Genomic DNA, 27,038 nt, shown 5'->3' with positions numbered 1-27,038 from the left:
GTATAATGTAAACATAAATTTGACCCAACGTGGGAATAGAAGTTTCATGGGAAGTTTCATTTTAAAATTGTTTTAGAATAATTTCAAGTAACAAACTATTTATGGTTATAATATTTTCATAACAAAACACTTGTTAAAAGCAAATATTAGGAAGACGATATTTAATCAGACTCATAGTAGCACCCAACCGCTCAGAATATCCTGATACCGCTCATAACAACCATGAAGAACCTTAAGATCAAATGTTTATATTAAGATTAAATGGTATTGCACGGTGCAAAGCTATACCAAGATGACTTTCAGTGAACCATGATTAAACCAATCGGATTTCTGCTTTCTGATTTTGTCCTTCGAAGGTCACTTGAAAAAGAACTTGTAGTGACATTGTGAGTCACTGAATCTAATATCAAAGATGAACTTTTTTTTCTTTCGGAGGAAATACGGACTTTAAAAAAAAAAAAAAAAAAAACATTACACTATGCAAAATCAAGATACAATATCAGAATGACTTTATTTGACTATTCTTTTTTAATTAGTGCGACCACTTCCCTTTTCAGAGAAGTGGACACTGACCGTCTTGAGCAAAGAGCAGAAACTTTTAGTATTTTGTTTGAATGCAAGTATATAAGCGGAGAAAGTGACCAACGAGTTCAATTATTTGTGCGAAACGTTTATAGGAAATGTTACAAACAAAGGGCATGGAAACATATCACTGGGTAAGATTCTTCTCTTATTTTGATTAGTGTATTAGGGAAAAGGATATAATTTCAACGTTTTATTACTCATACGCTGTACAGGAAATGTTACAAAAAAAGGGCATGGAAAGACTCTCCTCTCATCACTTTGATCAGTGTATTAATGAAAAGAGTATATGTTCAACGTTTTTATTAGTCATACGAAGTGTTCGAAGTGGAAAATAAGCACAGGCGGTATGCTTTATTACGAAGTGGAAAATAAGCACAGGCGGTATGCCATACCGGCTATCTAAATGTTGAAATACAGTGAGAGTGTGTTGCCTGAAAGATTGCATTTCTATTTACATAATGACTGGAAACCACTGAAGAGCTTTTCTTTAATTACTGGAGGGGTGTGGAGAGACTTTGATCCCTCGCCAACAACTTTCTGAAAAAAAAAAAAAAAAAAGAATATCCTCTTATGTTGTATTATAGAGAATTATATAAGAAAATGCTCAAAAACCGAGTTTTTATATTAACAATTTCCTGCGGCAAAGCTCCCGGACCCCCCACTCGACTGAGGGGTATTCCAAACCCTGGCAAGAATCGCCCCTACAGCAGACAACCCCTAAATCCGCTCATGCTCAATACACATTTATATGAAATAAGTCAAGAAGACACACGCGTAGTCGCTAACGCTCTCGCCTTGGTGTGAGCGGTCCCGGGTTCGGTTCCCGGTGAAGACACTCGGTCGAAAAAGTGTAACAGCTTTTTCAGGCCAGCCACCTTTAGTGAGGTTTTTCCTGAGTTTCCCTCATTCACACCAGGCAAATGCCGGGATGGTACCTAACGTAATGGTCTCAGGCCGCTTCCTTCCTTCCCTTTTATCGGATCGTGTGCTCGCCGAGGTACGTCATCCCTCATATACGTAATGGGCTAAATGGTCTTCTATGCCGACAGCCCAAATCTAATTCCTAATTCCTAAGAAGACACACACATACATACGAAAGAAATAATTCAATATGACGCATCAAAATATAAATTGGATGAACTTTGAAGACACCTCATTTTAAAAACAAAAGGTAGGAAAAAGATAACAAAAATTTAGTGTTGTCAACTTATAAATTATTTCTACCGGAAGAAATAAAATCTTTTTACGTGCACAGCTTTTCATCCATTACTGTGTATAAAAATTGATTTATTAAATGTATTTAGCATCTACTCTGCCGTGGCGGTATGTCTTCATTACTAAAAAGCAAAGGCGGTATGCCTTCATCACTGAAAAACCAGACTCGGTATGGTATACCACCGCATACCGTTTCGCTTCGATCACTGGACGCTCTGTAGTAAATGTTACAAACAAAGGGCATGGAAAGATATCACTGGGTAAGATTCTCTTATTAGTTTGATTAGTGTATTAAAGAAAAGAGTATATGGTCAACGTTTTCATTACTCATAAGTTATTAATTTTCTTTAAAATTTTCCTCAAACCTCAATATCATAAATAAGAACAGTTACAATAAACTTCTATAAAGTGGGATCTGTTGAGAATATAAAACTGGCCTGGTTTTATTTGTTATCCCCGCCCTTTAGTTTTTAAGGAGTTTGGCGCTCCTTTTTATACGTATTTGCTATGTATACCCATGTCCGTCCGTCCAGGTGACACAATACCACGTGTCTGTCTGTCCCACACAATAACAATAATATAACTAATCACAAATATAATTCCAAATATATTTTAATTAAGAGTATAACTCTACATTGATAATGCCTATAAGCAATTATCCATCTTTTAACTAATAAACGATAATATCACAGATCACATATTAACTGATAATGAACACAGACTCAAACTCTATCATCTTTTTCAATATTATCAGCTGGTGCATACCCATCGCCAAGTTAACCATATTCTTTATATTTACTTTCCAACACGAGAGACAAAAATTCTCTAGAACTACTTAATGAGTCACCATCAATTTTCAGCAGAATGTAGAGGATCAGAAGTTAAAAAATCGAATTTGTTGATGGAAGTGATTCATTGACCAGAAGTGGTAGATATAAACCATTTCCGGTTTCAATGTTGATCATTATAGAGCAAGAAACGGCAATAGGTAGCGAAAAGCGGTTTTCTGCAATTGATTACGTGCCCTAAGAATACATTTCGTCTCCACCCTTAACTCTTTACTAATATCAATGTATATTTAAATTCTATACTTTACAGTGGTAGAGCGTTCACCTCTGGTGCTTGGGGTCCCGGTTTCGATCCCAGCCCCCGCCAAGTGAACTTTGTGATAAATATACACCGTTTTCTCTGGGTTCTTCCGTTTCCTCCCACTTTCTTCATTCCACCATTTCATTCATTACTGAACATCGCCGTCTCCTTTAGTCTCACCGGCATAACCGTGGGACGAAAACTCAAAGATTTCATTTCATTTTAACTTACTGAATTCAGCTAAGATAATCATTCTAGTTGTCTGTTGCAAAAGGCAGAATTCAAAAATTCAACTTTCACTTAAAGTTGTTTTGTGGAGTAACGGAGAGACATAAATAACCATTATCTATTCAGATGTTAACGGATTTAGTCATTAATGAATTCAGCTGAGATAATGGTTCTAGCTGTCTATTGCAAAATGCAGAATTCAAAAATATATTTTGGTTCAAGAGTTACCGTGTAGAGTAACGGACGAACGAGCAGACATACAAACTTGCTTGATAAAAAAAAATACAAACGTTTACGAATATAAATACAGATGTCCAATATTAAAACTTAATTATCTTAATTATAGCATATGATGCAATTCATGGTATAACAAAATTGTTTTACAAAATGATATTTTCATTTATTTATTTTCTTCTAGGGAGCTTATCTTCTGTCACTTTTAACGTGTCTTACTGTTGTAAATGGTGGCGGAATAGGATTAGGAATAGGTGGTCTTGGTAAGTATATTCACAAATTAAGAAAATTCTGTTTTAAACTCTTATATTATTCTTTATTTTATACATCAGTCATGTCAAATGTGTTTTAAGTATTTTCGAGTTTCCTAGGGCTTTATGCAGAGTCGTTCTGACGCGTGATTAATGCCAAACTAAAGAGTTCGACTAGCATATGTTTCCTGCAGTAGTCAGTCCTTTAGTATGACGCTAATCATGCGTCGAAAGGACTCTGCATAAGGCCCCTAGCGACTACAGACTGACTAAATTTGCACAATTTTAGTGCAGTTCTGAGATTCATTCATTTTCTCTTATAATGCGTACCTACCGGGGGGTGAGGGGGGGCAATCTGTAAAAGGAAGTAAAAGGATCTGAATACATCACTTCCATGTCACATAAAAAGTCAAAAAGTGTAGAGCCCTTGCGCGTTCATGTCTTATCCAGATAGGGAGTAAACATTGTAAATAAACTATGATAAAAATAAATAAACGAATCACATATTTCAATATATCATGTATAATTTTAATATTTTAAAACAGTTACGTCTTTTATAGAATATTTGCTCCCATACAAGTGTATTCAGTAGCGGCTCTTGATGAAAATCACATCTGTAAAATTTAAAATCTTCGTTACAAGAAAAATAAAATTCGTATAGATTCAGAATGCTATATACATAAAATTAATTATAAGCTTCGTTCCCTTAGCTTATAGCGATTTTTTTTAACAATGTGACTTTCCTCAAATTGAAACCACTGCATATACCTAGATTCAATTTCGATTTGTATCTGCTAATCTACGGAAATAATAGAAGGGAATGATAACCACAGATTTAATGCAAGGAGGTAATGTTTTATAAAAAAAGAAAAAGAAAAGAAAAGATAGTTGAAAAAGGAATCGAAGATTTTCTCATGTGCGAAACATGTGCGATGAAGAAATGAAAAGAAATGGTTCTCTGTAATTACCATCCCAATCTAATATCTCTACATTAAAAGCGGAAATGGCATAAATCAAACCATTTCCGATTTTAACTTGATCTATGTAGAGCAAAAATGATAATAGATGCAGAGAGCCAGTTTTCAACAATCGATTAAGTGTCTAAAAGATACATTTAACTTATGTCCTTGTATGTGTGCTAATAACGGAAGTGGTAGAAGCACACTACAACTTTCTGTTTCAATAACGCTCTACATAGAGCACAAACGATAAGGAATAACGATATAGTCATTTTGGAATTGATTTAGCATTCTAAGAATTTATATATATATATTAACCTCTATTCAAATCGAACATAGCAGAAAACAATCATTTTCGTTTTAAGGTTGATCGCTATAGAGTAAAAACTGTAACAGATAGCAAGAAGCATTTTTTGGCAATTAATTAAGCTTTTTAATTATATATTCCATTTCCATTCTAATCTCACTACTGAAAGTGGAAGTGTTATAAATATACTACCACTTCTGGTTTCAATATTAATTGGGAAAAATAGCACACCAAACAAATCGTAATCCCGCACATAATATAAACGTTGCACTGTTACTTTTTATATTAATAATTAATGTCCTTAAGAAGTTTTCAAATTATTATTATTATTAGCTCCCGACGTAAGTACATAGGAACTCATAGTTTTACTCCAGGTGTATGAGTGTGTTTATGTGTTATTTTATTTGTCGGTATCTACTGTCCGAATCTGAATCAAATTTAGTGGGTAAATTGTCCATGGCCAAGGCAATAAAAATTGCTATATTTGGTGTTCGGGCTCCACTAGGGACAGGCTCAGTTTGACATGACAATCCTTGTATTTAGTACTTTATTTCTTGGTAGTTACTGGCCGGATCTGAAAAAAATTCCATAGATAATTAGCCCATCGTCTAAGAAATATATATATATATATATATATATATATATATATATATATATATATATATATATATATATATATATATATATATATATATATATATATATATATATATATATTGTTTTCTTTATTGCAACTTCTATTAATTTTATTAAAATTCCTTATGCATCTCTCAACGTTTATGCTCATTCAAGTATTTTTAAAATTCTGAAAACAATCTATTAACGATCGAAAACGTTCCAAAACAATATGAAGACTATTATAACCCATTAAAACGTTCTAAATTTTATTTGTTAATTTACTTTTGCATGGAATCTACTGTCCCTTTTCAACATTCACTATGTGATATGCAGAACAATGTATCGTACTGCTTGGAACACAGCTATTTTTACTGAGATAAAATTAAGCTTATGTTTTGTGTACAGCACATAAAACTAAAGAGCCTACTCATTCGGGACAGACCATCATGGCTTATGGATAGTATAAAAAAAAGGCTTTACAATTGCAAGATATAGAGAAGGTTATCTGGACGTTTTTGCATGAAGTGTTTTCTTTTAAATACTAGTATTTGAAATAAGGTGTCCTCCTTTTAGTAGAATGAAATTTGGTAACACCCTGTATTTGACTGGAGCTAGGTGAACCCATAAGCTGCATTTTGACGAGGGTTAAACCACAAAACAACCCCGTCATACTGAGAATCAAACCTGGGTTGTTCGATAATAGGTTGACGTACAAACTTTCCAACCGTACCTCATATATATGTATGTATTAAATCTTACTTTGTATACCGACTCTCTCTTTCTCTTGCTCCTATAGCTATTTTAGAGTGAATTTATTAAAGAATCTATTATAAAACCTAGAGCGTATGTATAATTTATTAAGTAAGGTATCAGTTGGCCATACATGATTAAATACTATTCATTATAGCTTTGGAACAACGTATAATTTAAATTTTAAAAGTCTGATCAAAAAATGCTTATTATTATTACTTAATCTGTGTTCAGTTTCGGCAATATATCGTTGCCTTCATCAGACGTGTTACTTTAATGTTATGACGTCATCAGACTAGAAAATGTGTCTGACGAAGGCAATGACATAGGCAATAATAAGTTTTTGTTTTGGTCAGACTTTATTTTTTATGTAAATAACGTCAAATGTGTTATAGAATGGATCAGTGTTAAGAAGGATCACTTCTGAAGCTTAAGAAAGGGAATTGGATGGTTATGTTTGGGATGTTGGTACAACACAAAAACCTCTTCTGGGACACTCCATGTCAAATCAATAAGTCATCAGACTTGACCATCTTAGATTTTTGTAAAAATTGGTGTACAGCTTTATTACAGTGGGAGATGAAAAAATCCCAAATATTACCTCCCCCCCCCTGAAAGTGTCTCCATACAGGGTGTTCAAAAATGTCAAAAAATTGCTTTTTTTCAGTTACAGTGATTATTAAAAATTGTCATAAAATGGTTAATATGTGCACTAAAGACGTGCAACAAACATCATTGAAAAGCTTAAAGATTGTTCTACAAGTTGTACTATATTGAAAAAACCTGTAAAATAAAAAATAACACTTCAAAAATTCAAATTAAGATTTGAATTTTGAATTTCGCATAGAAACGTCCCTCTGAATTTGTTCAAAATTGTTCAGATTGTAGTCTCATATGTGTACTAAAACACTACGAAGTTGTATTTTGGGCACTCAATGGAATTCGATTCAAAATTCAACATAATCAAGCATTGCACGATATTGACCATGTGAATATATGGGTTCAGATCGATAACCATTTGCCCGAAGCTATTTACCTGCAGCATCAAAGGAATTTATATTCAATTTCATTTGTTTCTTGATGTATTCATTTGAATTTACACAATTATCCACCTTTCGAGTTATTTAGAGAGGTATTACGTTACCGAACAGTACTCAATACAAGTCATTATTCTTGTTAGTCATTATGGATGTTTCTAAATTTATATTGGCTACATTGATATATGTTATTTTCATTCCTTTGTTTTAGGATTACTGTCACAGATATGTGAAAGTGGATATAGGAAAAGTGGAAGTGGAAATAGGAAAAAGAATTTATTGACTAATTATTGGTGCTGAAAGTGTGTGAAGTGATTGTGAGCAGTGTCACTGTGTTTCATAACACATTTGATACAAATATTGTGAAAGGGAGGAAAACATATCCCTCCCTTTCATATGTTCTATAATAGCAATCTGAAACAAAGGAATGAAAATAACATGTAGCAATGTAGCCAACATAAATTTAGAAACATCCATACTGACTAACAATGTATTAAGTTCTGTTTGGAAACGTAAAATCTCTCTAAATAACTCGAAAGGTGGATAATTGTGTAAATTCAAATGAATACATCAAGAAACAAATGAAATTGAATATAAATTCCTTTGATGCTGCAGGTAAATAGCTCCAGGCAAGTAGTTATCGATCTGAACCCATATAGTCACATGGTCAACATCGTGCAATGCTTGATTATGTTGAATTTTGAATCGGATCCCATTGAGTGCCCAAAATAAAACTTTGTGGTGTTTTAGTACACATATGAGACTACAATCTGGACAATTTTGAAGAAATTCAGAGGGACATTTCTATGCGAAATCCAAAATTCAAATTTTAATTTTTTATTTTATTTTACAGGTTTTTCAATATAGTACAACTTGTAGAGCAATCTTTAAGCTTTCCAATGGTGTTTGTTTCATGTCTCTAGTGCACATATTAACCATTTTATAACAATTTTTAATAATCACTGTAACTGAAAAAATGTCGTTTTTTGGCTTTTTTGAACACCCTGTATGGAGACACTTTCAGGTAATACAAGTAATATTTGGGATTTTTTCATCTCCCACTGTAATAAAGCTGTGCACCAATTTTTACAAAAATCTAAGATCGTCAGGTCAGATTTTGCCATTTCATTGGTTGATTTCACATGGAATGTCCCTTCTTTATCTTTGTTTCTGTTTTCCGTGTTTGATTACGTAATCATGATTTATTTCTATATATGCCTCACCATATCCGTTAACACCAAGGGCGAATTGTCACATATTAACAAATTCTACATTATTATTGGCTGTACAACTTGTATCTTTAAGCTTTCCAATGGTGTTTGTTTCATGTCTCTAGTGCACATATTAACCATTTTATGACAATTTTTAATAATCACTGTAACTGAAAAAATGTCGTTTTTTGGCATTTTTGAACACCCTGTATGGAGACAAATAAAGCTGTACACCAATTTTTACAAAAATCTAAGATCGTCAGGTCAGATTTTGCCATTTCATTGGTTGATTTCACATGGAATGTCCCTTCTTTATCTTTGTTTCTGTTTTCCGTGTTTGATTACGTAATCATGATTTATTTCTATATATGCCTCACCATATCCGTTAACACCAAGGGCGAATTGTCACATATTAACAAATTCTACATTATTATTGGCTGTTAAAGTTTCTTTATTATTATTATTTAAATTAAGATTTGGACCTGGAAATGTTCTCCCACGTTTCTCGATCTTCAGCTTCCTCTTTTAACTCCCAATATTTTCTCCTATTTTAAAATCATCGATCTGTTGTGTTCGTCTTCGTCCTATTTCTTGCTCTCTTTCCATCTTTCGTTCTATGGCGGCATGAAGAAGACAATTTCTTCGCAAGATGTGTCCAATCCAATTGGCCTTTCTACGAAGGGTGCTGGCTAGAAGTGTTCTTTTTATTCTCCTATCTATTTTAAAACGTCTTCATTTCTTACTCTCTCTGCCATTTTATCTTCTTCATCGTCCTCCAACACCACATTTCGAAGCTCTCTAAGTATTTCCTCTCTAACTTCCGTAATGTTTAAGCCTCTGAATCATACAATCCAATGCTTCAGATATAGCACCTGACCAACTTCTTCCTAAGTCCAATATTAAGGCTGCTAGTTACGAGTGATCTTTTCTTGTTGAATGCATCTTTGGGTATGGCAATTCTCGACCTGATCTCTTTGGTGCAGTAAGCGTCTCTCGTCAAAATACTTCCCAGATACTTAAAATTATCGACTAAACAAAATGATATGGGTGGGTGTAAAGACTTATACGTAGTTATTATTAACTCTTCAACTTTAATTTCTGTTTAACTAAAATAATATCAGTTGACAGATGACAAATTAAGATGTTTGAGGTTAAAATTCCATGTATATTTATAGAGAAAAATCGAGAAAAAGCTAATTTTATGTCGATGTAAAGTATATCGCTCTTTGCCAATATTAATTGTAAGCTTTTGTTGTACAAGAAATCTAGTAACATAAATGGACTATTATAGATCAGTTTCATGTGCTATATACACAACACAAATTTAATTTTTTCTTATTAAAAGTAGGTGTGTTTCAAGCCATACGTTATATTGTTCTACATCTCATATAGTGTATGTTGAAACGGGACGGTGGATTCCAAGCAAAAATAAATAAATAAACTTAAGAACGTTTCAATAGTTAACAGGTCGTATTCAGAGCGTTTTGGAACGTTTTCGTTGGGGGAAAATTTCCCCCAACTCGACTCGAATTCGGATCGAGTTTCCGTCGAGTCGAGCCAATTCGAGCTAAATCATTTGTGTAGGTCGTCTTCAGGTTTTTGTTTAAAAAATTTAAATAAGCATTGTTTATTTGCTTATATACTGTATATGTAATATACCGTAGCGTATTGTATGTACTGGTAAAAATAGTATTTACTAAGCGATTGTACCTGTTGTTGATTGTGTTATTTTCAAGATTGACACTTATACTGCCAACAATGACAGGGATTCTCCTTGCCATTTCTACTTGTAAACCAGTGTTGGGCAAAATCAATTGAAATCAATTGCAATTGATCAATCAATTGAAAGTAATTGCTCTGAAAATCAATTGCAATTGATTTCAATTGCAATTGATTTCAATTTGTAATTGACAATTAATTTCAATTGCAATTGAATTCAATCATAAAATTAGCAATTAAATTTTCGTCAATTGTTAATTGTTAATTGGTCACCAGGCAATTGAAACTTTTAATTGTTAATTGTCAATTGCAAAGGGTGCAATTGAAACATTCAATTGTTAATTGCAATTGACAATTGAAACTTGTAATTGTTAATTGTAATTGTTAATTGCAATTGAAATCAGCAATTAAAACTGAAGATAAGAAGATGTGTGATATTGTATTGTCCACTTGTTACTGTTTTACATATTTCAAATAAGGTACTTATAAGAAATGCTGGATACCTACCATCCCTTTCCCCCTGGGAAGAAAGCCGTGAAACTAAGTATTTTTTAAATATATTATGTTTATGGTTCTATCCCCCTCGAAAGAACTCTATATGCCCGTCATGCATACAATAGGAATGAGCACGAGCGAGTTCGAGCGAGTTTTCTTTAAAACTCGACTCGACCCGAAGCAGACATCTTTGAGTTCAACTCGAGATCTCGGCTCGAAAAATTTCCCCCAACTCGACTCGAATTCGGATCGAGTTTCCGTCGAGTCGAGCCAATTCGAGCTAAATCATTTGTGTAGTTCCAAGTACTACTATCTTCAAGTATCCTACATAGACAATATAATTATCAATGATACTACTACTACTACTATAACTAATTATTATTATAACACCGTGTACCTGTATAAACATGGAATATAGGCGGTTTGTATCGGAATACTAAAAATTAGTTAACTATCGATCTCGGTAGTCAAGAAATCTTCAGAAGGCAAGGACATCGGTCACGAGGTTCTTGGTTTGAGTTCAGGAGGAGCAAGTATTCGGGCTCGAGCCAAAAATTGTTAGAAGTTATGGGACTCCAGCCAAACATGTTTAAAACTGCTCGACCCGGGTTTAGGGTTGTCAACGATTCATGCGGTTCGCTCACAGCTCATTCACTTATCGAGCCGAACCGAGAAGTGAGCTGAGCCAACAGCTCATCCAACGGAGCCAGCTCGAGACGAAGGCTCATACCAGCCGAACCGAACCGAGCTGATTGCTTACCCCAACCGAGCCGGTTCGAGCCATTGGCTCAGTTAAGCTGACTCGAACCCAGCCTATGGACTCGTTTCAACGGAGCTGGTTCGAGCCTTTGGTTCCAATCGAGCCGAGTCGATAACTCGTCTTTATCGAGCCGGTTCAAGCCATTGGCTCAATTGAGCCCAGTCGATGGGTAATCCCAACAAAGCCAGCTCAAGCTGTACGCTCAGTTGAACCGAGCCGGGCCGGTTGACATCATTATTACGGTTGGGCTTCTACTTTGGCTAAAAAGTTGGACCGTGCAGTTCTCAGCCTTGATGGTAAGAACTACAAAAAATGATAAGAAATCTTTAGTTTTACGTCTCACGCTTATGCCGGTTAGGCTAAAGGAGACGGTGATGATGGGAAATGAATGAAATAAAGAAAGTGGGAGTAAACAGGAGAATCCCGAGAAAATCCACGAGCACGGTGCTTGTCCATCACAAAGTCCAAACTCTGCGAGCTGGGATCGAACCAGGGACCTCAAGCACCGGAGGTGAACGCTCTACAGTATATACTACAGAGCTACAGTATATACTTATATTGGTGCTCACGGCGTCATTAACTTGTTCCACCACCAACGAATTTCGAGGTACTTTGTTTTGCATCTTTTGTGCGTGTTTTGTGTCGCTTTGTGCGCCTATTCCCACATTTTGTGCATCACCGGAAGTGGGTTAAAATGGGCCCACAAATATGGCGGAACAAATTATTGCTCTTCCGCCACCAATGAATTTCGAGATCGTTTCCTTCACATCGTTTTGTGCCGTTTTGTGCGTCTACTTCCGTTTTGTGCGTCATGGGAAGTGGGTTAAAATGAGTCCTTAAGGTGGAACGAAAATGACCAAGAGTTCCGCCACTATTGAATCTCGAGGTCCTTAATTTCAAACCGCGTACCCTTTTGTGCGTCTATTTCGACGTTTTGTGCGTCACTGGAAGACGGTCAAAATGGGCCTCAAAGGTGGGACGAAATTGACCCACTGCTCCGCCACTACCGAATTTTGAGGTTCTTCCTTTCCCATCGACTAGTGAATGTTTCGTGCCGTTTCGTGCCCCTATTTCCACGTTTTGTGCGTCACCAGAAGTGGGTCAAAATGGGCTTCCAAGATGGGACGAAAATGACCCACTGTTCCGCCACTATCTAATTTCGAGGTCATTAATTTCACATCGCGTATCCTTTTGTGCGCGTATTTCGACGTTTTGTGCGTCACTGGAAGACGGTCAAAATGGACCTCGAATGTGGGACGAAAATGACCCACTTCTCCGCCACTACCAAATTTCGTGGTCCTTCCTTTCGCATCGACTAGTGAATGTTTCGTGCCGTTTCGTGCCCTTATTTCCACGTTTTGCGCGTCACCAGAAGTGTGTCAAAATGGGCCTCCAAAGTGTGACCAAAATGACCCATTGTTCCGACACTATCGAATTTCTAGGTCGTTTTTTTCGCATCGTTTAGTGCCTATTTTTTAAAAAAGTTTTCTTTACCTACTTCCTCGTCTTGTGCGTCACCGGAAGTAAGTTAAACGGGCCTTTAAAGTGGGAGTTAAATGGCTCACTGTTCCGCCACTATCGAATTTCGGGGTGGGTTCTTTCGCATCGTTTAGTGCCTGTTTTGTACCTTTTGTGCGTCACCAGAAGTGTGTCAAAATGGGCTTCCAAAGTGTGACGAAAATGACCCACTTCTCCGTCACTACCGAATTTCGTGGTCCTTCCTTTCGCTTCGACTAGTGAATGTTTCGTGCCGTTTCGTGCCCTTATTTCCACGTTTTGTGCGTCACCAGAAGTGTGTCAAAATGGACCTACAAAGTGTGACGAAAATGACTCACTCCTCCGCCACTACCAAATTTCGAGGTCCTTCCTTTCGCATTGACTAGTGCCTGTTTTGTTACGTTTTGTGCCTCTATTTCCACGTTTTGTTCGTCACCAGAAGTGTGTCAAGATGAGCCTCCAAGGTGTGACGAAAATGACCCACTGTTCCGACACTATCGAATTTCTAGATCGTTACTTTCGCATAGTTTAGTGCCTTTTTTAAAAAAAAGTTTTCTGCACCTATTTCTCGTCTTGTGCATCACCCGAGGCGAGTTAAACGGGGCTTTAAAGTGGGAGTTAAATGGCTCACTGTTCCGCCACTATCGAATTTCGGGGTGGGTTCTTTCGCATCGTTTAGTGTGTATTTTGTACCGTTCTGTTCGCCTACTTCCACGTTTTGAGCATCACCAGAAATGCGCCAAAATGGTCCATCAATGTGTGAGGAAATAGAGCCATTGTTCCGCCACTATCGAATTTGGAGGTCGTTTCTTTCGCATCGTATAGTGCCTGCTTTGTACTGTTTTGTGCTCCTATTTCCACTTTATTGCGACAACGAAAATGGGTCAAAATGGCCTACAAGTATAGCGGAATAACTTAATGCTGTTCCGTCACCATCGAATGTCGAGGTCGTTTCCTTCACAGTTTTTATGCATGATTTGTGCCGCTTTGTGCATCAGTGGGAGAGGGTCAAAATGGACCTTGAAAGTGAAATGAATATGTCTTTTTCTGCCATATTTGTAGGCCGTCTTTGACCCATTTTCGTTGGCCTACAAAACGTGAAAATATGCGCAGAAACGGTAAAAACATGCACTAAACAATGCGAAAAACCAACCTTGAAATTCGATACTGGTGGGAGAGTGGATCATTTTTCTTCCCACATTGAATGCCCATTTTGACCCACTACCATTGATTCACAAAACGTGGAAATAGGCTTACAAAATGGTAGAAAACACGCACAAGATGATGTGAACGAAACGACCTCGAAATCGTTCCTGACGGAACAGCATTAACTTGTTCCGCCATATTTGTAGGATAACATTAACCCATTTCCGGTGACGCAGAAAACGAGGAAATAGGCGCACAAAACCACACAAAAAATTTCCATGTAATTAAGCTAAATTTCCATTTAAGTTTGTAAGCGTAATTATATGGAAAATTTTATACATTTTTTCTTTACGTTGGTCTACTTTACGTTGATTTGGGACTTTTAAATTTTAGTCAGTTTTCCACTGAAAAGTATCTATAATTCAACAAGGAAATAATTATTAATTATAATTATAATTATTATCTATATAATTGAATTCATTGTAATTTGTTCCATGACAACACTTTACCATTTCGTACTAGCTGTTATGCCCGTTCTTCGCACGGATCAGATAAAATATCAAGGTAAACGAACTGAACAACGGGAGAACAATTAAAAAACATTTCTAAAATTGGATATATTTTGTGTAAATATATTTTGTGTAAATCTCCTCTGACTCCCACCAACCCACAACCAATGCCGCGAAAACTATGAATGTGACACTAATATATGCCATTTTCTACTACTTTTTACATATGCCGGTAAAAGTCCCTATAATCCTCTAGTTCCAATTTTGAAAAAAACAATGCCTCTGGCCCACAGCAAATGGGGGCTGTATTTGGAAGCCAACGCCTGTGGAAGTATCACCATTCATCTCAGCGACAGCGAAAACTATGGATTTGACACTAATGTCGGTCACTTTCCATTATTTTTACATGTCTCGCAATTCCCCACCCCCGGTGACTCCTGGCCCGCATATAATGGTGGCTAAATTTGAAAATCATCGCTAATGAAAGTATCACCATTGATCTCAGCCACCGCGAAAACTACGGATTTGACATCGGTCATTGTGGATTATTTTTACATGTCTCGTGATCCCCTTTATAATGCCCCCCTTTCTTAGCTGATGGGGGCTAAGTATGAAAGTAAACGCGGTCTTGAGTTTCACCATTGAGCTCGGCTATCCCGAAAACTATGGATTTGACATTAATATCGGTCATTTTCGATTATTTTTACATGTCTCGGAATTTCCTCCTCTGGTGACCCAAGGCCCGCATACAACGGTGGATGAATTTAAAGTCATCGCTAATGGTAGTGTCGCCATTGATATCAGCAACCGCGAAAACTATGGATTTGACACTAATATCGGTTATTTTGGATTACTTTTACGTTTCGGTCCCCCCCCCCCCCGTTGACCCACGGCCCGCAGCCGAATACGGTGAATTTGGAAGTTAATGCGATCGGAGTTTCACCATTGATCTCAGCGACCGCGAAAACTATGAGATCGACACTGATATCGTTCTACTTTTACATGTCCCGGTAAACGCCCCCCTGAGACCCCATGGTTCGAATTTTGTTGAAAACGCTTTGCCTTGGCGTGGGACCTGGACCAAGGTATCTTTGATCAAAATTTGGTAACTCTCGGTCGACTTTTCTGGTCCCCAGGCCGGTCCCGGTAAACGTCCCCTGGAGACCCCCTAGTAAGCAATTGAAAAAAAACTCTTCGTCTTAGTCTGGGGCCTAGACCAAGCTACCCGTGACCAAATTTTGAAAAGTTTCGGTCCACTCATCTCGTCCACAGGCCGCACAAAGATAGACGGACAGACACATGAACAAACTCTATTTTATTTATATTAGAAAGGTCAGATTCGCCGTTATTGTATTAGTGCGGTGCTTGAGCGATTGATCGTAGGAATTCAAACTCCGATGAGTGATAATTTTATAGGCTTGCTTTATTACAAGTTTAAACTCTTTAGTCAGTAGAGAAGAGGGCGTGAATCATGGGTCAGAGTTGATGACAATGGGTTTTGGTGGGTCTGTGGGTCACAGTGTGTAAGAGTGGTTTATGGTGGGTGGTGGGTCAGAGTGGGTCACGGTGGGTCGTGGGTCACGACAGGTGGTGAGTCAATTGGTCGTGGCTAACGTTTTCATTGCCCCACGCCCTCTCTGAACTACAGCGTTGAAAATTAATCAGTGAAAATCAATTGCAATTGATCAATCAATTGAAAGTAATTGCTGTGGAAATCAATTGCAATTGAATCAATTGCCAATTAATTTCAATTGCAATTGAATTACAGAATTCAATTGCAATTACTTTCCACTGCAATTACTTTCAATCGATTGATCAATTGCAATTGATTCTCCTTTTTTAATGGCCAACTGCAATTAACAATTAACCATTACTTATTTCAATTGTTAATTGCAATTAACAATTAAATTTACAGATTAATTGTTAATTGTTAATTCAATTGAAATTTGCCCAACACTGTTGTAAACGTACTGATGAAAATATAGCGAATTTAGAGAGCAACTAATTGCACGAAAGCTTTCATGAGAAACAGTAATTGTACCTGAAATTCATAATTATCATCAGGTATCAGGTAATTATCTGGTTAGCTCTGTGGTGTGTTGTAAGTATTTATTTACTTATAAGTACTTGTAAGTATTTATTTACTTATTTTATCATTTTCTTTTATCCTTGTTTTGTCTAGTTTAACTAGATGTCCTATTCTATTCTTTTACTTTTGAAGATATTCTTCATTATGGATGAAATGTATTAAGTACAAAAACGAACATTTGATTTTTCTAATGTTGAATAAGGGCAACCCTGACAAAAAACACTAAATATTTGAAGGACACTTATATAATGGTTTCGGTAATGTCCTTCACCTTCATCAGACACGTTGTACAAAGTCATATTACATTGGCAAAACTGCTGCATAACCGTTATTAATATATTTAATGTTTCGGCCAGTTCTGTTTTATTAATACGCGTTTACTTCCCAAGCTATAATGAACATTGTAAAAAAAAAAAGCATCCCGCAGCCATATGTATAAATCAGTTGTGTTTGGTATGTGTGTTAGTAGTTTTGAGTTTTGCTGACAGAATAACGCCTCAGATACAAACCTGAGTAAAGATTTGGTTTAACAGGAAGCAGAAACACACATAGTTAGTATAAATTAAGATCTTGTATTTAACATGGACAATTAACAATTTTTGTTATTTGTGTATCTCATATCCATGAAGATTTTTTTAAAAAAAGAATACAATAGTACAATGTAAACGACATATATCTTAGTGTACCTGTAGCAATGGAAATTCCATCAAGCTCAGTAACGTTATAATTTACTAATATCATAATGAAGAGCTTGTTGAAGTATACTTCAGGATCAGTTTCACTGTAATAGCTGGTCTAATTCTCGTACAGCATTATTATTATTATTATTATTATTATTATTATTATTATTATTATTATTATTATTATTATTATTATTATTATTATTATTATTATTATTATTATTATTTTAAGATATGCAAGGAAATCTTTTCTTCTCGATTTTCTCAAAACACTTATATATGAGCTTTTACAATCACTCATATCACATTGTTCTGTTTAGTGATTGATTGATTGAGGAGGGGGGAGAATGAGGACAGCAGCAGCGTGGCTATTTGTCCCCGTCACTATCAATTATGTTTGAAGAGATCTATCGATTGCCATATGTACAATCTGTGGATATTATTTTTCGTTAATCGATAATAATAGTGTAGAATTATATCAATAAATTTTGTGATAAATTTCCGACTATTAATATAATAAAATACAACTCTAATAAGCCCATGAAGTTTCCACCAGTAGAAATGCATTAAGATATATATATAAAGATAGATAAAGATATAGATATAGATATATATATATATGTTGTTCATATTGATTTTTTCAAAACACTTCATGAACTCGTTATACATATTTATATCTATAGCTATATCTATATCTTATCTATATATAAATAACGATTGCAATATTAAAGACTTATGCGTACACACTAGTCTTCCCTCCTCCGGTGCTCCTGAGTCTTATCCAAATAATATTTAGGAAATATAAACAAGAAATCCCCTTTGAGTTTTAATTTTATATTTATTAATCTAAATGCATCCACTAATATTGATTTAAGATATATTTCCGTTTCTTGTTTTAACAAAATGAACAATCACTGTCAATGTATGCTTATACTTTATTAACATACAAAACTTCTTTCTGTACCGATGTTGTTGAACAAGAGATAATAGAATATATAGCATGTGCTGTAAAGGCATGAATGAAGGCGTTATGGAAAAGAAGAAAACAATGAATATACTCATGCACAAGGTTAATCAAAATTATTTAATTAAATAAACAATACGTTATTTAAAAAGGAAGTCCATTCTTCGTTCAATTCAAGCTTCAAATTTTCCTACTATCTCCTGATTGAAATCTGAAATGTTGTTCACTAAGTCTCTATGAATAGAGAGAATTGCTAACATTGATAGTATTTCTGCTGTTGTGGTGTTTCGAAGGAGATCTTTCTTTTCTTTAGAGCAGAGACTCACTTCTTTCCTGCAACAATCGGCTGCTGCTCTACTGAAAAGACGCATGAAATCTAAAGATATATTTTTCTTTCGAGACACCATTCAATAAATATCAATATCTGGAGTGAGTTATCGGTTTTCAATCAATGGGAATTTCCGTGAATTGCAGGAGTATTAAAATTTAATGCTGAAATCTCCGAATATAGGAATTTCTCTTATGTGAACAGTAGAAGTATATTTCCAGATAGAAAGGAACACATGTACCGCGATTGCAGGTATTAGATGTTGCCGATATTATCAACGTTTATTTGATTTGATATGTATTATTATTCATCGTGCAGACCATACTACCCGTACGTTTGCATCTTGAATCTTCGTCAATTCAGTTTTTAAGTAAGACGATGTTTTAAATCGGGAAATTTGATGAAACTAAAATTAATGTATCGATCAAGAGTAAAAAGAATGTGTAGATTTCTATATACGATAAGATTATTATCAAAACCTCCATTATCGTTATTTCATTATTACAAATTATTTCCTAGATTAAAAGTTACTTGGAGATTCCTGTTCCATTTCAGTCCGCGCTAAGTGGGCTTTGTGGTGGATCAACACCGTGTGCGTGGGTTTCCTCGGGGTTCTTCTGACTCCTCCCACTTTCTTTATTCCACTATTTCATTCATTCTCATCCTCACCATCTCCTTTAACTACACAGCAAGCATGGAACTTAAAACATAAAAGATTTCATTTCGCAAAAGTTACTTATACGGCAATGAAAAATATTGATGAGAGATTAATTTTAAATTACTTAACTGGGTGGAATGGGAAGGGTATCATAAATGTTAAGTCTATTACAGTTTTGTGAAGCGTTAACTGTATTTACAAGTCAGTTTTTCATTAGAAATACCTCCTAGTTTTTCATAATGGAATCTCCTGATTTTACAGACGGTATGTATGACAACATTAAAAGAGAGGAAAATGTTTTGCTTGAAAGAGACCGAATATTGAACACTTTTGAAACTGAGTATACTTAAAGCTACACTGACCTGACACAAAAATTAAAATACGAAATTATTTTATATTTTGATAATTCCTGTTTTACTCATAATGAATACTTAGGACTATCCTACAAATCAGCCAATCAGAAAAGGGCAGAAGCCATGACGAGCCCTTCTGCATTGTAGGCCCTAATGTATGATAGTTTCTCTAATTAATTTTTTTGCACTATCACTTAGGCTTTCTTCCAGAAAATTTTGTCGGGGCGATCAAAACCAAACTGTGAAGGAGCTGAAACGCTGTTTCAATATATTGGCAACAGTAGTTTAATTTTTCTTATCTCTAGGATGAGAGCGGTTGAACAACTCCGGGAAAGGAAGCAAAACCTCCTCGAAATTATGCCTGGATAGAACTCTGCTACCACCAAGCGCATATTTGTTCTTTGCGAGTTTGTTTTGTGTGAATCAGTCTCTTTTTCCCAAGCCGAAGCGACTCATCCAGCCTACCAATTGGGCCAAGAGCTGCTAAGTGGGAGGAATTCGTAATTACTGTATTACAGTAGCTAACTAGCAGTTGTCGAAGTGGCTATAGTATTAGTGGATAATATGGGAAGATAGCAACGATACTCGTATAAATGCGCTTCCCTGTGTTAAGAAACAGGAGCTTCCTGCCATATGTTTAATATTACTGGATCCAGTGGCAACGCTTGTTGTATCTGGAAATTTAAACCTCTTTCTTTCTTTCAGTCTTTTTAAATGAATTTTCTAGAGATGCATTAATACTATCCTGCACTGAAGAGCAAAGGTTTATTTTTTACTGAAACACTACTTTAATATTTAAAAAAACATTCTTTGGTGTTAAAAAAAAAATATGCGGTTGCACAAATGTGGTGTTGCAAGTATTACATATGATGAAAAGTGTTTATGACTCAGGTTAAATCAAAGCTCTAAATACATTCATGCTATGTCCACTTATGATTCTTGTGTTCTTTCTAATACACACGGAGGCAAAGCATAATTATTGTCGATGATATTATATATATATATATATATATATATAATTTGTATTCTTTTCTGTTTTTAGGTGGAGCTGGTTTGATTGGTAGCGGAATTGGTTTTGGAGGAGGAGGCGGTTTAGGCGGTGGTTCAGGTCTATTTCTAAATTCTGGCCTTTATGGCGCAGGCATAGGAGGATATGGCATAGGTTAGTCCTGAAATTTTATTTTAGTTAATTTCACTTTAAAATTTCGTAGTCACTTCCAAAAAATAAATAAATAAATAAATAAATAAATAAACATATTTTTACGTTTAAAGGTAATTAAATAATCAGTTATAAGAAATATCTTTATACTCATCTATTTGTGTCTTCCTTGTGTAAACAAGATACGTCTAAACCTACTCCGTGTTTTTCGAACCTGGCAACTGTGAAACTATACAATATGGCATTACCGGAAACAAAAAGGAAGCTAGAGAACGAAATATCCATGTGAGTATTGCTTTGTCGGAAATTACCTATATTTGGTACGGATTAAAGCAGGCTTCTTTTCTAATTTCAATTTTAATTATATATTTATGTCCGTATTTCTTCAGAAACCGATGATGGTCATAAGTTGGTTCGAAACATAGTTATATATACAAGAAAGACATGAATGGTAAGCATAAGGATAATTTTAGATAATTTTAAGCAGTCACTTAAACATAACACATGAAAGATAATAAAATAACTTTAATGCATTTAGTGCGGGATCTCGGAGGAGAAAGAAGGAACATTAAAATTCTTGGGGGGGGGATCGTATTTCATGATATTTAAATAACTTTCAATTAATTTCACGTATATTAAACATTATTTTCATAGATTTCATTGTAAACTACACTTATCTTTCGTACGCTAGGCTTTTGAAACTGAAAATTCCTATTCTTGAAGTCACAGTTTTCAGATTAACATTTTATCTTCTTAAGTTCGTGTAGTGATCAATCTCAGACGTGATGGAATGCTACTATGCCACTAAGAATGCTCCAGTTTATGAACTGTTACTCATGTAAATTAAGTAACTTAAAGTGAAATTAAAAATTTAGTTTCATGACCCACGATTATGCTCTTTAGACTAAACGAAACGAATAATCAATGAAAGTGAATGATTATGAAATTAGTAGTAGAATGATAATGTGGGAGGAAAGGAAGAACCTCGGGAAAACCCACGGAAACTATGTTGTCCACCACAAACTCACTTAGTCATGATCGAATCAGGGATCCCTCTCGTACCAAAGGTAAAGATACTGGATATTTACGCTATAAGAAAAAAAGCTTGAGACAAGTTTCCAGACAAGATACTATTTAAATTTTTAAGTCGTGTAAATTAGGAAATGTAATCATTTTAAATTCTGTTTGAAGAAAGATCGGAAGATAGAAAACGTATTATAAACGCTAATTTCAAATTCAAATGTATGATACTTAATTTGAAGAAAACTTTCTGCTAAATATTTTCTTCCTGCAAGAAATTTAAAACATATTTCCAAAGAAGAGAAGTATTTTAAATAAAAAAAACATTATATGCAAATTTTGCAATAATTTTTGTTTCAAATCTATTTACTACAGTTATTTGTTCATAAACTGGGTACTGTTGTCTTCTTGTGTACTACCGAAATGATATACTAAATTAAGGCCATAGCCCAGTTAGTATTCTCGATGTTTTCATTTCTGTAAAGTATTCTACAGCTAATGCATTCAAGTTACTGAAATTCACTTAACAAATGGAACTAATTGTATATTCTACGCATTTGTTGTATATTTTTGATCCTGTCCATACAACTTGTGTTCTATCATGATAAATGCAGAACGTGCTATTCTGTTTTCTTTCTCATGTACTTAAAGCCAAGTCTATTTGTTGTGTGTGTCATTTTCATTTTCATTAACTTAACAAGTTTAATGGAGTGAAGAATTTCATTTCATCCTGAGTTTTATATACCATTGATCGCTTGAAACAGCTCATTCTGTGATAACTTTCTTTCATGTTTAAGTCAACTTTTCTTATTAAGTAAGTTTGCTATTATGGTAGTTTAATTTGATTCTACTATCTTTACGCTAGTACATTTCGCCACCAGGAGTGTTGAATATGCTTTATTGTGAATGTTTTACTATAAAATTTTATATATTCACAAAAAATACACCCTCCCCTAAAACTTTACTTTTGTCTTAAAGGAAGTGGCGCTGGAATAGGTGGAGGTCTCTATGGAGGAGGACTGGGAGGAGGTCTCGGCTATTACGGAGGTGGATACGGAGGTGGTGGTCTTGGACTTGGTTTAACAGGTGGTGGCCTAGGACTTGGACTCTCAGGAGGCGGACTAGGACTTGGAGGTGGCATCGGAAAAGGTGGTTTTATAGGGGGTGGTATTGGAAAGGGTGGTTTTATAGGCAGTGGTATTGGTAAGGGTGGTTTTATAGGAGGTGGTTTCTATGGAAAATAAATATGTGCATATAATGTAAAAAAAACATGGAAAATAAAGATAGACTGTATAAGAAAAAACGTTCAATTATTGTTCTGTATTTAATGAGAAATATTCATCTAATAACTTCATCTATAGAAAACCTATGATAATGAAAAGGTAAGTTTCATCGGCTGAAGTGTGACATCGATCAACATGTCAAAATTACTGCTGTAAATTGGCGATTCCTATATTAATGCTTTGTACCGTTGTTTGTACTTTCTTTGTGAACGATGCCGACAATTGAAAATTTTGGTTGCAATTTAAATTTGCATTTTCATATAGGAAAGTATACAATAGTTCAAAGGAAGAATGTGTCTCTAAAATTTCTGGCCTTCAGATATTTTCCACTAAACTGGAGCTGATTCTTATTGTGATTTAATTTCCTTTGTAAGCACCGTATTCATGTTTTGTATACGGTGTTCAAAATGATAAAATTCTACAGTATTATTAAGTGTTGAAAATGAGAAGAAAAAAAAGTGTCCAAAATTGAGGCATATTCCAATTGATAGATTTCATCGTGTTCTAAAGAATGATATGATATAAGTTAGTATAAATCCTCATACGTGATTTTTGACAGTATTTTGTGTGTGTGTTTGTGTGTGTGTGAACTGAATAATTGATGCTGTTCGATAACCACGCTACTTATTAGGATGAAAATGCTATTCAATTGTACCCTCATCAAGCTTTCTATTACACCACTAGCAAAAGACAACAGTACACAGTAGGTTAATCAGATATGTTCTAAAATTATGACTGACTCTTGAACTTAAAAGTTTTTATGTCACAATATTGCGAGCGGTGATGATATACAATGAGAAAAGCAAAAAGCTACTACACATAGCAAAAGATATATAGCAGAATTTCTTCTACATGTAACAGGTAGCGCTTTCGTAACAGGCAGGAAGCTGCTTCGGCCTGTTAAAGACTCAGAAAGGATTTAAAAACAAACATGAAGGAAGGGTAAAAAATGGTTAAAAGGTTAAGATATGTAGAAAATAAATCTTCTGTCAAACACTAATCATATGGGAATGGACACTCATTGTCATTGAACACTGCTGTTCACTGTTTTCTTTTCTTGCTTTTCAAATGGCGAAAGTATGTAGTGCAAAGATTACTCCAAATGATATTTACTTCTCCCCTATCCAAATTAAGAGTGGGGCTCTCTTTATGGATATAATATGATTCTTTAATTTTTCGTTCCGTTGCTGTCTTTGCTTTTTCAATTAAACATGACTCCGCTATGTGATAGTTATAGTCTCTAAGGTGCGTTGCTAGACCAGACAACGGTTGCGGGTTTAGAGACTTCAAGGTACGAACGTGTTCAGTTATTCTAGTGCAAATATTCCTTTTTGTTTTGATCTATATACACTTTACCACACTGACACTTCACCCGATAAACGCCACTGCTTTGTAGACGGTCAGTAGAAAATGCCTTAAAATTAGTTGTGTATTTATTTATGGATTTCAGAGGAACTTCTGAAATTTTTATGTTGTGTCTTTGCAAATTTTTCTTAATTTTTGCCGAGAAATGTGGAACCAAAGGGACACCAATCTATTTGTCAGTTACGGCATCTGTTATTGGTTGATGGTGGGTGCCAACGATCTCCTGTTCTATCTGTTTGTATCATTTTAATAATAAAGATTTTTGGAAACAATTTTCCTGTCCAATTTGTAATAAACATTGTATTTCCTTATTGAGATCCTCAGAGGTCTGAGAGTAAGAGCTCTCCTAAAAAAACTTTTCCAGACATTTAATTTCTGAAGCCATGAATGTGACGATTTGAAGTTGATATATGGCTTCAGAAATAAATACACAATTACACTAAATATGTAATTAATAAGAAGTTAATGAGCTATGAATTGTATGCTTATACTTTTCTATAATGTTATCCCATGTTTTATATTGTTTACCTTTGTCTGTGTTATACAAACGATGCTTTGTATGTATTTGAAATGATTCATAACGGTTTCTTTCACTGTGTGATTTGCATTTTGCAAGATTTCTTTATGTTTAATTTTAATGTTGACTTTCTACTAAATACTTCCAAAGAAAAAATATAACAATTTCACTTACGAATTATTTATAATCTCCTCAAAATACATAAGTCTGACATACCATTACATGTAATCACGTCGATAGAAGTCATCGATCATATAGATTAACAAAATGGTTGAGAAAATACAACTCGACTAATTTTGTTGTCAATATTTGTAAAGTTAAAACAGAAGTTACTTCATTCATAAGCGCAAATAATCTAAACATAGCATCTACACAATTAATTTTCTATTTTCTGCACGCAACCATGGTTCAGAAAGAATAAAATATGTGATTTTGAAATATATTAAATGATTAAATTGTTAGAATTATATCTAAATACCAACTATTTTGTCTTCGGTAAGCAGTTGTTCAACCAAGAGGAAGGATTAATCATGAGGAGCCGTCAGTTTCCAATAGTATCAAGCAGAGAGTTAAATCCTTTTTCGAAACAAAACTGTTAGAAACTAAATAATTAAAATATATAAAATATTATAGTCTTGGATGATTCAATTTACGAATATGTAAGTGACCCAACAGCTATAGTATTTGGTATAAAACGTGAACACTATAATAACTGACATAAAATTCAGAGTAAATGATGAAAGAAATGACTTCTTCAACTACTTCGTAAAATATGAAGTCTCAAAAGAAGAATATTAAATTAGTACTACAGAAATTTAAATTTTATATGTCGGCTACATTATTCAACTGCAATTACAGTGAACTAATGTAAAAGCGAGCGATTTCTCATTACAGAAAATTGTCGTAACAGAACGTAAAGAGATTCACATACCTAAAGTTAGGTAAAAAAAAAAAAAGTACAATTGAGCTAAGAGACAGTACTCTTACTCCTAAGAGACAGTACTCCTACTCCTAAGAGACAGTACTCCTACTCCTAAGAGACAGTACTCCTACTCCTTGTAAAATTATAGATTAGATTTATGTTGAAACAGATGCGTTCGCGTCGCTAATTTCATCGTACTAGAACTCAAATATTGTATAAAGGAAGATCTAAAAGCAGAATTGCAGTAAATGAAACAGAAATGGCTAATGGATCTGATTAGGTCAGGTTAGAAAAATTAGATCAACAGACAAAGGTGATGGCTAGTAAGAAACAACAGTTTCCACTACAAAAGAGAAAGTTAATTTGGTATCGTTTTCCTCACTAAATAATATTTCTAAATTTGGCATTAAATCCTCCAATAAATTTGGGAACATCATAAACAGATTTTAAAAATTATTTTACAGAAAAGATCATTAGTATATCAGATACACGTAAACAGTGGCGTATTTAGGGGGGTGGCTTCCGGGCTTAAGCCCATCCCCCCCCCCCGAAATCTTACTTAGTATAGTAAAGTAAATGAAATATCTTGCAGAATTTTCACATTTCCAGGCAAAGCCCCCCCGAAAGTTAGCAAAGCCCCTCCCGAAACAAAATCGTAAATACGCCACTGCACGTAAATGTAAAATGAGGTGTATATATGAATGACGAAAAAGAATATAAGAACCTATATAAGAGTCTACAAGTAGTGATAGTGCTAATTTTTGGCCTTTCAAAACATTTGTGAGGAAGTCATCACAAAGGTAAAGAAGTCTTGCATAAGTTCAAATCACAAAGGCAGTAGTTATTGTAGAGTATTTGAAAGGCTATATAGCTGTATATTGGGTTTAATGGTTGATAATATAGAATGGTACGAGGAACGCTACAGTCATGACTATTAGGTGGAAATAGCTATAACTATGTATTCGAGATACAAAAAAAAAAAAAAAAAAAAGATGGCTTTCTTGGAGATATTTTCCTATTAAAAAAATGGCTTTTTTTTGGGTGGGGGGAGTGAATTTTCGCTGTTTTGACTTTTTTGGATTTTCTTACT

At 34.8% G+C, this 27,038-nt stretch overlaps 1 protein-coding gene across 1 annotated transcript; it reads left to right on the top strand.

Annotated features, from left to right (window-relative positions):
• The first annotated feature begins 469 nt into the window (after positions 1 to 469).
• On the top strand, positions 470 to 23,130 carry LOC145662128 (uncharacterized). The gene is made up of 4 exons (XM_081727466.1): positions 470 to 716; positions 3,536 to 3,614; positions 20,725 to 20,844; positions 22,840 to 23,130. Exons 1-4 carry the CDS (start codon positions 681 to 683, stop codon positions 23,103 to 23,105), a joined length of 501 nt encoding a protein of 166 aa, XP_081583592.1. The 5' UTR covers positions 470 to 680; the 3' UTR covers positions 23,106 to 23,130.
• Positions 23,131 to 27,038: the final 3,908 nt, after the last annotated feature.

The sequence above is a fragment of the Thermobia domestica genome, chromosome 10, assembly GCF_964235325.1.
Source record: "Thermobia domestica chromosome 10, izTheDome1.hap1.1, whole genome shotgun sequence".
Lineage (NCBI taxonomy): Eukaryota > Metazoa > Arthropoda > Insecta > Zygentoma > Lepismatidae > Thermobia > Thermobia domestica.
The sequence above is the reverse complement of the archived record's forward strand: the minus strand, read 5'-3'. Positions and strand labels throughout refer to the sequence as shown.

Coding starts and splice junctions, on each gene's coding strand:
- LOC145662128 (XM_081727466.1), top strand. CDS start 681: ATGTTACAAACAAAGGGCATGGAAACATATCACTGG. Junction 717..3,535: donor GCATGGAAACATATCACTGG/GTAAGATTCTTC, acceptor ATTTTCTTCTAG/GGAGCTTATCTTCTGTCACT. Junction 20,845..22,839: donor CATAGGAGGATATGGCATAG/GTTAGTCCTGAA, acceptor TTTGTCTTAAAG/GAAGTGGCGCTGGAATAGGT.